Source organism: Schistocerca cancellata, chromosome 2 (assembly GCF_023864275.1).
Source record: "Schistocerca cancellata isolate TAMUIC-IGC-003103 chromosome 2, iqSchCanc2.1, whole genome shotgun sequence".
In the NCBI taxonomy this organism is placed as follows: Eukaryota; Metazoa; Arthropoda; class Insecta; order Orthoptera; family Acrididae; genus Schistocerca; species Schistocerca cancellata.
In genome coordinates this window covers 686,158,185-686,171,449 of record NC_064627.1, presented here as the reverse complement: position 1 = coordinate 686,171,449, position 13,265 = coordinate 686,158,185, and the positions used below count along the sequence as shown (strand labels likewise).

Genomic DNA, 13,265 nt, shown 5'->3' with positions numbered 1-13,265 from the left:
AACAGTCTGTTCAAGCTATGTGTGGTGTAAGTTCTAGAACTTCTTGTCGACCCCTATTCAATAGTCTGGGAATTCTGACATTGCCCTCACAGTATATATTTTCTTTAATGTCGTTTGCTGTTAGCAATATTAGCTTATTCCCAAGAGTTAGCAGCTTTCACTCAGTTAATACTAGGCAGAAATCAAATCTGCATGTGGAATGCACTTCCTTGACTCTTGTGCAGAAAGGAGTGCACTATTCTGCTGCATCCATTTTCAATAAGCTACCACAAGAACTCAAAAATCTTAGCAGTAGCCCAAACGCTTTCAAGTCTAAACTGAAGAGTTTCCTCATGGCTCACTCCTCCTATTCTGTCGAGGAGCTCCTGGAAGAGCTAAAAAATTAAGCAAATTCCAGTGTTACATTCTTGATTTTCTTTATTTAAACTAATGACGTGTTGCCTGAATATGTTTCTTATATTTCATTTTATCTGTTTCTACAATCGTGTTATAATTTCATGTATTGACTCGTTCCATGACCATGGAGACTTCTCCTTAATGTGGTCCCACGGAACAATAAATAAATAAAAATAAATAAATAAAAGGATTGCTACAGTGATTGACAATGAATTTAGCGGCTCAGAAAGTGAAGAAGAATGTTACTTCATTAAAGACTGAAAGTGACAACAGTTCATCAGTTGAGTGACAAGTGTTCACCAGTGGTACAAAATAAATACATTGACTGTGCTGCATCCAGCTCCTCCATGATTTATGTTCACAGGACAATGTTGTGAAATACTTGGCTAGACAAAATACTTACACAGAAACTAAAAAATGACTTCAATTTTCAGGGTATTTTGCTCGGAGTCCATTGCACGAGTATACCTTAGATTTTACACTCGTATTCAGAAAAAAAAGAAAAAAAAGAACCACCTTGAATGGCTCGAGATAGGACATTCATATTCACACGACACACACATTAGTATGATCTGCAGAAACGATTAGCACTTCAGTAACCTTAGCTCAGCATGTGTCTTGTTGCCTAGTAGGCAAATGGTACACCAAGGGCCCTGATAACTTGTTCCCTGTATGATAGTATCAACGTGTATAATTCATGAATGGCATACTGTGTGTAGCCATCCAACCAGCATTCACCTGGTTCCGAAGTTCATATGTGGTGGTTGACACTGGGTCACAGTGCTGCACCTGTTGTTTCACCATACCTCTCATTATTTTCAACAGACAAGTCTGGTGATCTGGTGGGCCAGGGCAAAAGGTTGACGTCTTGCTACACCAAAAAGGCACATGTTCATGCAGCGATAGGTGGTTGTGCACTGTCTTGCTGAAAAACAGCATCTGGGGGATTTGTGCAAAAAGGGTATGGCTACATGTCGTAGGATGTCATTCACGTAGGTCACACTTGTCACAGTGCTCTGGACATGCACGAACTATGATTTGTGGTTGTACCAAACAGCCATGTGAAGTTTAATCGGGAGAAAGTATTTAGAGATTCCAGCAATTCTAACAGGTCAGCCTCACCATGAATCCATATGACAAAGATGTCATCAATTTATCTAAACCAAACCATGGGCTAAAGGCTTATGGATCCCCGGAAACCATCCTCCACGCAACCCATGAGAAGGTTGGCACAGGAAGGAGCTATCCTGGTTTCCATGGACATACCATAATCTGTTTTTTTGTCTGCCCCTTAAAGGTGAAGTAAGTGTTGGTATGTATAAAGTTGATTGAGGTGAGCAGGAAGGATGTCAAAGATTTGGAATCAGATGGGTGCTGACTGACGGAATGTTCAACAGTGGACCGACAACGTACACGGAGAATGCTGGTATAGACGGAGGTGACATCAATGGTGATGAGCCAAGTGTGTGGTGGAAGTGGGACGTTCACGGATTTCAGACGATGTGGAAATGGTTGGTGTCTTTAATATAGCAGAAAAGTCTCTGTACTACGGGTTGCAGGTGTGGATCAACTGAGGCAGATATACATTCGTTAGGTGCTTTGTAGCCAGGAACTATAGGATGGCCAGGATGATTGGGTTTGAGGGTCTTAGGAAGAAGGTAAAAAGATAGGGGTGCAGGGTTTGGACGAAGTGAGAAGTTGTATGGATTGAGGTGTTAGTTGTAGTGAGGGGCCCGAGGTTCTAAGGAGGGACTGCAGGTCAGTTTTAGTCACAGGGATGGAATCTTAAAGAGAGGTGCTGTATGTAGAGGTAAGAGACAGCTGCCATAGGCCTTCACTAACATACGAGTACTCCTGTCAGTCAAGAACCACGGTGGTAGATCCTTTGTCTGCTGGGAGGATAATGATGGAGTCACCAGCTTTTAGGGAATGAAGAGCTGGGAGTTCTGTAAAGGACAGGTTAGGGTCATGTTATAGGGACCTGAGGAATGGTTCCTTCTCACCCCATTCGTTAAGTTACCTCTGACCTCTGGCGACTTTTCTGAACACGGCCCCCTTTTTCTAAACTTCTCCAGTCCTTTTTCTTCAGCCCCCTTCTTTACCCTTCAACTCTTCTGCTGAAATCCACTGGCTCCAAAAGCTTGCATACCTAAAATGTTTTCTTTTTGTGTGTTCTCCTGCTGCCACTTGATGACAAGATTTTTTTCTTCTTCTTCATGAAGTTAGCCATTTTAACTGCATCATCACGCTACATTTATTCACTAATGAAATTCATAATAAATACTCCATCACAGTTTGAGAAGAATAGTAGCACCTACAACACTAGAGGGAAAAATGACATTTATTACCCATTATTAAAGTTGTTAGTGGCTCACAAAGGAGTTCAATATTCAGCAACATCATTTGCTCAATCACATAAAATGACCCACAAGTTGTGAATCTAGCCTAAAGTCATTTCTACTGGACAACTCTCATTCCATGGACAAATTTTTATTTAAAAGCTAGTAGTATGTAGAAAAGTACTAGTTTTTGAGTGTTGTTGCACGAGTAGGAATAAGGAATAATATGCTCATTAATGTTAACACCAATCGTGTATACATATCCTGTAAACTAACTTGTTCTACCCCCCCCCCCCCTCTCTCTACAATGGTCCAACATAATTAAAGTAATTAATAATTAATTCCTGAAATCTTGTTAAGATTTACAATACAACATTGATATCAAAGGGAGAAAATGACGGTGCACTGAATCAATATGAAAGTTGACCAATACATGGAAAAAAAACTGAAGTTCTCAATTAGATACAATAATTTATTTTTCATCTCAACAACAGACACTACAAAATATACGATATTTAAGTCTTGTTGAAACTCAAGCTATAGAAGAATGGAACTTTTAGGAAGCTCTCAATGTATACATTATAAATAGTTACATAGGAATGGAGGTATCACATTTGTTGATGTGACAAAGTGTCTAGCTGCAAAAATAGAAATGAACGCACCCACTAATGCTGGAGACTTACCCAGTAATTATTGCTTCTTGAAGTGTACCACAATAATGCCACAGTTACGCTTGACACTAAAATTTGCATGCTTCAGGCTCCTTCCAAGCATTGGAAAATGTATATAAAACTGATAGCCCTACTCCAACTGATACAATTTTAAGGGCTGCATTGGTTCAGAAAAATCAGTGTCAACTGAATAAATAGTATACTATCACCAGTATCAATTTTTACATCTAGCACTTTACAACAACATTTAAGTAACTATGTCATTGTCATCATTGCCATTATATTATCGCCATCACCACCATCGCACTGACCAGTATAACAGATCAGTTGAAGTTGTTCCTGGTTTTGTTTCGTTCAGTCATCATCAAAAATTTCTTATAAAAAGGGAGGCACTGCATCATTATAACCCATTTATAATAAAATGGGAAAGATAATTACCTTACAATAATTTATTGTGTACAAATTACTGCACATAAGCTGTATCACAAATGTTCATATTACAAATATAAAACAAATGGTTCACTATATACACAACACTTGCAATATGCACTAGTTACTGTCCTGCAACTGTCTACTTGCTGCACCAATAACAGTATATTTCCTTTACTTTCCTGCTGCTACTCTCTTCATGTGATTAAGGGCACTGCCTGCCTTGAACCATTGTATCTGCTGTTCGTTCATTGTGTGATTCAACTGTATCTGCTCTTTCTTTCCATCTGCATGTTTCACTTCTGCTGTTACAGGCTGAAACAAATAGCAATATTTACAATTCTGCAGGCATTTAAATATTTTAAAATGTGTCAATACAATGAGACAAAAATGACAAACACTGCTACTAAACTATCATATCTATATGTACATCCTGCAAAACGCTGAAGTGCATGTCAAAAAGTCCTTCCCACTTATCACATTAGGGTTGCCTTCTGTTCCATTCACTTATGGAATGCATAAAGAATAACCTATCCATGGTGTAATTTATTTATTAATTTAATTCTGGCTTTCAGTTGCAGGAGAAATATGTAAGAGGAGTCTAGTAATTCCTGGCATCCTCACGTAATGCTGATCCTTGAAACATTGTGAGAAGACTTTGGTGGGATAGTTGGCATCTGAATGTGTCTGCCAGAAACAGTTTTTCAGCACTTCCGTGATGTTCTCCTATGGGTCAAATGTCCTATCCTTCTTTGTATATACACTCCTGGAAATGGAAAAAAGAACACATTGACACCGGTGTGTCAGACCCACCATACTTGCTCCGGACACTGCGAGAGGGCTGTACAAGCAATGATCACACGCACGGCACAGCGGACACACCAGGAACCGCGGTGTTGGCCGTCGAATGGCGCTAGCTGCGCAGCATTTGTGCACCGCCGCCGTCAGTGTCAGCCAGTTTGCCGTGGCATACGGAGCTCCATCGCAGTCTTTAACACTGGTAGCATGCCGCGACAGCGTGGACGTGAACCGTATGTGCAGTTGACGGACTTTGAGCGAGGGCGTATAGTGGGCATGCGGGAGGCAGGGTGGACGTACCGCCGAATTGCTCAACACGTGGGGCGTGAGGTCTCCACAGTACATCGATGTTGTCGCCAGTGGTCGGCGGAAGGTGCACGTGCCCGTCGACCTGGGACCGGACCGCAGCGACGCACGGATGCACGCCAAGACCGTAGGATCCTACGCAGTGCCGTAGGGGACCGCACCGCCACTTCCCAGCAAATTAGGGACACTGTTGCTCCTGGGGTATCGGCGAGGACCATTCGCAACCGTCTCCATGAAGCTGGGCTACGGTCCCGCACACCGTTAGGCCGTCTTCCGCTCACGCCCCAACATCGTGCAGCCCGCCTCCAGTGGTGTCGCGACAGGCGTGAATGGAGGGACGAATGGAGACGTGTCGTCTTCAGCGATGAGAGTCGCTTCTGCCTTGGTGCCAATGATTGTCGTATGCGTGTTTGGCGCCGTGCAGGTGAGCGTCACAATCAGGACTGCATACGACCGAGGCACACAGGGCCAACACCCGGCATCATGGTGTAGGGAGCGATCTCCTACACTGGCCGTACACCACTGGTGATCGTCGAGGGGACACTGAATAGTGCACGGTACATCCAAACCGTCATCGAACCCATCGTTCTACCATTCCTAGACCGGCAAGGGAACTTGCTGTTCCAACAGGACAATGCACGTCCGCATGTATCCCGTGCCACCCAACGTGCTCTAGAAGGTGTAAGTCAACTACCCTGGCCAGCAAGATCTCCGGATCTGTCCCCCATTGAGCATGTTTGGGACTGGATGAAGCGTCGTCTCACGCGGTCTGCACGTCCAGCACGAACGCTGGTCCAACTGAGGCGCCAGGTGGAAGTAGCATGGCAAGCCGTTCCACAGGACTACATCCAGCATCTCTACGATCGTCTCCATGGGAGAATAGCAGCCTGCATTGCTGCGAAAGGTGGATATACACTGTACTAGTGCCGACATTGTGCATGCTCTGTTGCCTGTGTCTATGTGCCTGTGGTTCTGTCAGTGTGATCATGTGATGTATCTGACCCCAGGAATGTGTCAATAAAGTTTCCCCTTCCTGGGACAATGAATTCACGGTGTTCTTATTTCAATTTCCAGATTTCCAGGAGTGTATTTAATACCCACTGTTAGCCCTATGTTGTAAGGTTACACACACACACACACACACACACACACACACACACACACACACACACACATACACACAAGTTTTGTGATTGATATCCTTCGTAGACTTAGTTTATTTTCCAGGTAACCAACGAAATTGAATGCAATCATTCAATTTCATGCCCTAACAAAGGGTTATTCCCAGGTATTTGTACAAGTTGACTGAGTGCAACATCAACAAATAACAATTGGAGCCTAAAGATATAACATTTTTGCATTTTGCAAGCTGCAGAATTTTACATTTCTGAACATTCAAAGCAATTTGCCACTCTCTGCACTACTTTTTAATCTTCTTAATATATGGCTAAATACTTCTGCAGCTTGTCTCAGAGAGTGCATTATAGGTAACTGTGTAATATGAAAAAGTGTGACTTTACTCTTAATACTGTCTTACAGGCCAGGAAATACTGCAGCTGCCTGACTGCCTTGACCCAGGGCTTTCAGCCGCATGAGGTAAGTGCAAGTTGGGATTCATGTGACCGATGTTTTCAGAACCCATGCCGGTCTGCATGTAGGTCGTTCTGATTGATGTATGTCATTCTCTCTGACCTTACAATATGTTCTAAAATCCTGGCAACAGACGCACGACAAGGACACTGAAAGATAGCTTTGCGAATAACTTCTGCAATGTTTCTTATAGACAGGTGTGAGCTTTGCCTTTTCCTACTACTACATACAAACTTTTGGTTGACGAGTCTTTGGTGTATTACGGTTAAAGAGGGGGCTAACCCAAGGCACAGTAAACTGGTCCCAGTTGCAGATTGCCTACATAACAGCTTCCATGGGATACAAGAATTTTATTTTCAGTACGTCATAATTCTAGAGCAAATTTAAAATGCCGCCATAATCTACTGATTAAAGAGAGATAATTCTACATTACAGGTTAAACACAGCAAGACAAGTATTGCATTTAGAAACTGTGCATATGTCTCACAACCAACAGCAAGCAAATGTCCTGACTACATTCACAAAATACTTGAGAATGAAAGGATTTTATCAAGTTCCAACATACTGAAAACACACCTATACAGAACTCTTTCTTGCTTATGCACTTAAGATCAAATATTTAACGCATTAACTCACTTGTAAAGTAATCAGACTTTTGAAACTGTTTTATACCTGGGAGCTTTACTGGTTGCATATAGTGTCTGACAGGGAACCCATTGGAACCTGGAGCCTGGTTCAGTTTTAGCAATTTCAGCTGCTTCTCAACTGACACAAATTAATCCCCTTTGCAGTGGTGTGGCAATTACATTGTGACACTACTAATGGAAATTCATTCTATGAGGGGAAGTTAAATGAAAATCTTAAATATTTTTTACTGAACAAAAGTGGAATAGAAACGTATAATTTTTGGACATAATCTCCCTGTCGTACAACAACCTTCCTCCAATGCATAGGAAGTACATTGATTTCTCTGGGGGGAAGGGCGACATTTTCTGCGCTTGTGCACAGCCACTTGAGCACCGGCAGCTGCGCCTCTTCAGCTGAATGAAATTTCTTCCCTCCCATCATCTCCGTAAGAGGTCCAAACATGTGGCAATCACTCGGTGTGAAGGCTGGCGAGTCAAGTTGGATGTGGCAGAGTGTAAAAGTGAAGGTCATTGATGGTTGCAAGTGTTGCATGTGCAGTACAAAGCCAAGTATTGTCATGTTGCAATATAACACCTTTAGTCAGCAGTCCATGGTGCTTTGATCGTATTTCAGGCTAAAGCAAATGACTGTGTCCAAAACTTCTTGGGTTTTGGTAATGTGGAATGGCATGATTCCTTGCCTGCTTTCTCGTTTTGATTTGGTGGTAGTTTAATCACATTTCATTTCCTGTAAATGGTTCTTGCAAAAAAGCCATAACCGTCAGCTTCTGAGTGCCGCTCAAGTTCTTCGCAGATGTCAACCTGTTGCTCTTCCAGTTCTAGAGTGAGGTGCTGTGGCATCCATCTAGCTAACACTTTGAGAAACTTAAAGACTTCATATTTATTGCTATTTCATTCATTGTCAAGTGGCGATTTTCCATCACCATGGCTTCAACTGCCACAGTAGATGGGTGTCACAATGTGCTATGCCAGACATGAATGCTGAGCGTGTCACAGAAATCGTGCCATGTCTGCCTTTTCTACTCCACTAGCACACTTGCAGCAGTGATAGACATGTGTCCCCATACTAAAAATTCATTTGCTGATGGATTTCAATAAGTTTCATACCTTTGCTGCTCAGAAAAAGTATGACAGAATGCTGCTCTTCCTTGGTGCATGTCACAAGCTGGGAAACCGTTTTGAACAGGTATTAAGGACACATTTCACTAGTCTGTAGTATGTTGCCACCTGTAGGGCATTTCTTACATCACTTTTGTCAGTGCCACCAACTTACACAACAATGGTACAAAATATACATTTTTAATTACAGGTTTAATGTTTTCACCTGACTCCCCCTTGCAAAAAGGGGCATTTGAAGAACAGAATTCAGAATTTCTGCTTTTGCTTTGCTATCCTGTGCTACTCAAGAGTGTCTGGACATTAAACTTGGTGCCACTCATAGCCTTCACATATGATCAGAAATTTTTAGATTTTGTGAGAGTTCTTTAGAAAAGATTCTGTCATGGTTGTCACTGAAGGCTTTACAATTTCCCCTTTACAGAGCCAAACATGTTCCTCTAAGCAATGCTCCATCTATACTTCTGTGCTTTCTTTTGTATCTAGTGGCAGACAGCACCTCAATCTTGCTGGTAAGGGGGATGAGTTTAATACTCCCCCTTCTCACTGGACCCTGCTTTCTGTGTACTGTCATCTAGTGACCAAGTTATCAATGAGACTATAAAGCCTAATCTTCCACTACCCATCCCACTGAAAGGATCCCTTGACATACCACTCACACACCACTCTCAGTCAAGTGTATGAGTGGTGACAAATTCTATATTTCCCGTAATGAGGACAGCATAGTACCTTAGCTGCATTTGGTATCCCTGGTACATGTCTCGGTATGTTTCTTAACACAACCATTTGCAGTATGTTCCAGTCACTTGATTTGCAGGTGCTTACAGACAGTGACTATTTCATCTCATGCCCAAGAATAACATTCAAAGTGGGGCTGCACTGTAAACAACTATAAATTTATTTTGTTGACTATCTTAATTTTGTATCAGTTATAACACAAGTTCCTGTTAAGAACTGATTAAAATACATATAACATTTCAGTGTGATATACCTCCTTTTGTTTACGAGTATGAAGATACTCTGAAAATGCTGTTGCCTACTAACTACAGTTTGCCAGGATTATAGCACCGAAACAACTTAACAACTGTTGGTACTGACTAAGGCCATGAGACATACTGAAATAGTTACTTCCATCAATCACCATGCCATGGCTCTTTAGAAAGTGAAATTGTAGTTGTTGTAGTACACTCCACTAGTAAGATGCAAGCCGCAGGAGGTTTAACAGACTGGAAACAGCAATTTAAAGGGTGCAACACAAAGTGTGCTTGAATTGTGATTAACTAGCTATCTTTAACCTTTATCTCCTAAACATATTTAAGACAATATCTTAATTCTGCAGTTTAAAGCAACTGATGAATGGTTCACTTTCACCACAAATTGTACATCGCAAGACATACTAGTAAATGTATTACTCAATACATGGACATCTTCCAGAGATCAAAAATTTTGTTTTTTGTTGATTATGATTAAGTTGTCGGTTATTATTTTACTGATGTACAAATATTAAAAAAATGTGTTTAGAAATTATTTCTACAAATATAAAAAAGTAAAATAATAAAGTAGTTCAACATAAGAATCAAACCACTAGAATTTGTGCTAAACATATTCTGTTCAATTTTGAAGTGGTTGTATGAAATTGTTAAATTTATTATTATTCACATAAATTTTTGGGTTATAATTTGAAAAGCGTGTGTGTGTGTGTGTGTGTGTGTGTGTGTGTGTGTGTGTGTCATTAACATGACTGCTGGAATTGTATTTTTCACCCATGTGCAGTAAATGTGATAAATAGTGAATATAAACTTCTATTTATCATCTTACTTATGTACAAATATAAAAAATATTTTTGTAACATTGCTAGTATTCCATCCTGGATTTTCCACTGTTTAAATATAAACTCCTGCATCTTTCATTACTAATATTAATACACAGTACGAAATTAGCTCAAAGAATCTTTTGCATCGACACGGGAACAATTTATACCTCATCAAAACAACCATGCCAATACTGTGAAGAAGATATAATGGAGATCATGAAATAGATTGAGTTCAAATAATTATTTACAACTTTCTGATTGAAATTTAGATTCAAGTTCTAATATGTTATCTTTATGCTTCCGCTCTTTAAGCAGTTTAACAGTGAGCCAAATTAGTTCACTATTAAACTTAGGTTTGCAACAAACAATTTTTTATTGTCTATAAAAATGACTAGGGTTAGAAGTTTGAGTTTAATGAGGAAGAAATTATAAAAGTAACTCAATCCTTACCTTTCCTGGTGCAAGATTTTTAAGGCCAAGAAGTGAGATCTTATCTGTAGGTTGTATCTTGTCATAGTCTCCAGGATTAGCAAATGTGAGTGGCAATAGACCCTGCTTCTTCAGATTGGTCTCATGGATACGAGCAAATGACTTGACAATGATGGCTCGACCACCCAGATGACGGGGTTCCAGGGCAGCGTGTTCCCTGCTGCTTCCTTCCCCTGAGAAACATTTAATGTCAAGTCACGTAAGGAATAGCATTCTATTTAATTTCTAACACACTCTCAAACTTTCTTATCTAATATTTGAACACAAAAATGGCAAGAACAGATACGTCTGACACCAGAGATTTAAAATTACTTTGCTGAAACAACAAGCTCTGGATTATGACTCAAGTTCAACACAGACTGATCAGTTTATGACATAGTAGTATATGGACTACCAAAATGAGCCAATACTGTACACGTTTATATGCCAACTAGCTCTGCAGATGATGAAGAAATTGATGAAATGTATGATGAGACAAAAGAAATTATTCAGGTAGTGAAGGGAGACGAAAATTTAATAGTCACAGGTGACTGGAATTCGACAGTAGGAAAAGGGAGAGAAGGAAACATAGTAGATGAATATAGATTGGGGGAAAGAAATGAAAGAGGAAGCCGTCTGGTAGAATTTTGCACAGAGCATAACTTAATCATAGCTAACACTTGGTTAAAGGACCATAAAAGAAGGTTGTACACATGGAAGAATCCTGGAAATACTAGAAGGTATCAGATAGATTATACAATGGTAAGACAGAGATTTAGGAACCAGGTATTAAATTGTAAGACATTTCCAGGGGCAGATGTGGACTCTGACCACAATCTATTGGTTATGAACTGTAGATTAAAACTGAAGAAACTGCAAAAAGGTGGGAATTTAAGGAGATGGGACCTGGACAAACTGACTAAACCAGAGGTTGTACAGAGTTTCACGGAGAGCATAAGGGAACAATTGTCACAAATGGGGGGAAGAAATACAGTAGAAGAAGAATGGGTAGCTCTGAGGAATGAAGTAGTGAAGGCAGCAGAGGATCAAGTAGGTAAAAAGACGAGGGCTAGTAGAAATCCTTGGGTAACAGAAGAAATATTGAATTTAATTGATGAAAGAAAGAAAATATAAAAATGCAGTAAATGAAGCAGGCAAAAACGAATACAAACGTCACAAAAATGAGATCGACAGGAAATGCAAAATGGCTAAGCAGGGATGGCTAGAGGACAAATTTAAGGATTTAGAGGCTTATCTCACTAGGGGTAAGATAGATACTGCCTACAGGAAAATTAAAGAGCCCTTTGGAGAAAAGAGAGCTGCTTGTATGAATATCAAGAGCGTTGATGGAAACCCAGTTCTAAGCAAAGAAGGGAAAGCAGAAAGGTGGAAGGAGTATATAGAGGGTCTATACAAGGGCGATGTACTTGAGGACAATATTATGGAAATGGAAGAGGATGTAGATGAAGATGAATTGGGAGATATGACACTGTGTGAAGAGTTTGACAGAGCACTGAAAGACCTGAGTTGAAACAAGGCCCCGGGAGTAGACAACATTCCATTACAACTACTGACAGCCTTGGGAGAGCCAGTCCTGACGAAACTCTACCATCTGGTGAACAAGATGTATGAGACAGGTGAAATACCCTCAGACTTCAAGAAGAATATAATTATTCCAATCCCAAAGAAAGCAGGTGTTGACAGATGTGAAAATTACCAAACTATAGTTTAATAAGTCTCGGCTGCTAAATACTAACGTGAATTCTTTACAGACGAATGGAAAAACTAGTAGAAGCCGATCTCAGGAAAGATCAGTTTGTATTCCATCGAAATGTTTGAACACATGAGGCAATACTGACCCTACGACTTATCTTAGAAGAAAGACTGAGGAAAGGCAAACCTACGTTTCTAGACTTAGAGAAAGCTTTTAACAATGTTGACTGAAATACTCTCTTTCAAATTCTAAAGGTGGCAGGAGCAAAATACAGGGAGCGAAAGGCTATTTACAATTTGTACAGAAACAAGATCGCAGTTACAACAGTCGAGGGGTATGAAAGGGAAGCAGTGGTTGGAAAGGGAGTGAGACAGGGTTGTAGCCTCTCCCTGATGTTTTTCAATCTGTATATTGAGCAAGCAGTAAAGGAAACAAAATAAAAATCCGGAGTAGGTATTAAAATCCATGGAGAAGAAATAAAAACTTTGAGATTCTGTCAGAGACAGCAAAGGACTTGGAAGAGCAGTTGAACGGAATGGACAGTGTCTTGAAAGGAGGGTATAAGACGAACATCAACAAAAGCAAAACAAGGATAATGGAATGTAGTCGAATTAAGTCGGGTGTTGCTGAGGGAATTAGATTAGGAAATGAGGCACTTAGAAGTAGTAAAGGAGTTTTGCTATTTGTGGAGCAAAATAACTGATGATGGTCAAAGTAAAGAGGATATAAAATGTACACTGGCAATGGCAAGGAAAACATTTCTGAAGAAGAGAAATTTGTTAACATCGAGTATTGATTTAAGTATCAGGAAGCCGTTTCTGAAAGTATTTGTATGGAGTGTAGCCATGTATGGATGTGAAACATGGACGATAAATAGTTTGGGCAAGAAGATTATAGAAGCTTTCGAAATGTGGTGCTACAGAGGAATGCTGAAGATTAGATGGGTAGATCACATAACTAATGAGGAGGTATTGAATA

General features: G+C 40.4%; 1 protein-coding gene across 1 annotated transcript in view; it reads right to left on the bottom strand.

The window, feature by feature from the left end:
• Nucleotides 1-3,186: 3,186 nt before the first annotated feature.
• The window catches only part of LOC126162427 (probable aconitate hydratase, mitochondrial), a 113,170-nt gene continuing 103,091 nt past the window's right edge, over nt 3,187-13,265 (bottom strand). The window contains exons 14-15 of the mRNA XM_049918929.1: nt 10,556-10,767; nt 3,187-4,150 (exon numbers count right to left, since the gene is read on the bottom strand). Coding sequence (XP_049774886.1) covers nt 4,010-4,150; nt 10,556-10,767 — 353 coding nt within the window. The 3' untranslated portion in view covers nt 3,187-4,009. The remainder of the gene's footprint in view (nt 4,151-10,555; nt 10,768-13,265) is intronic.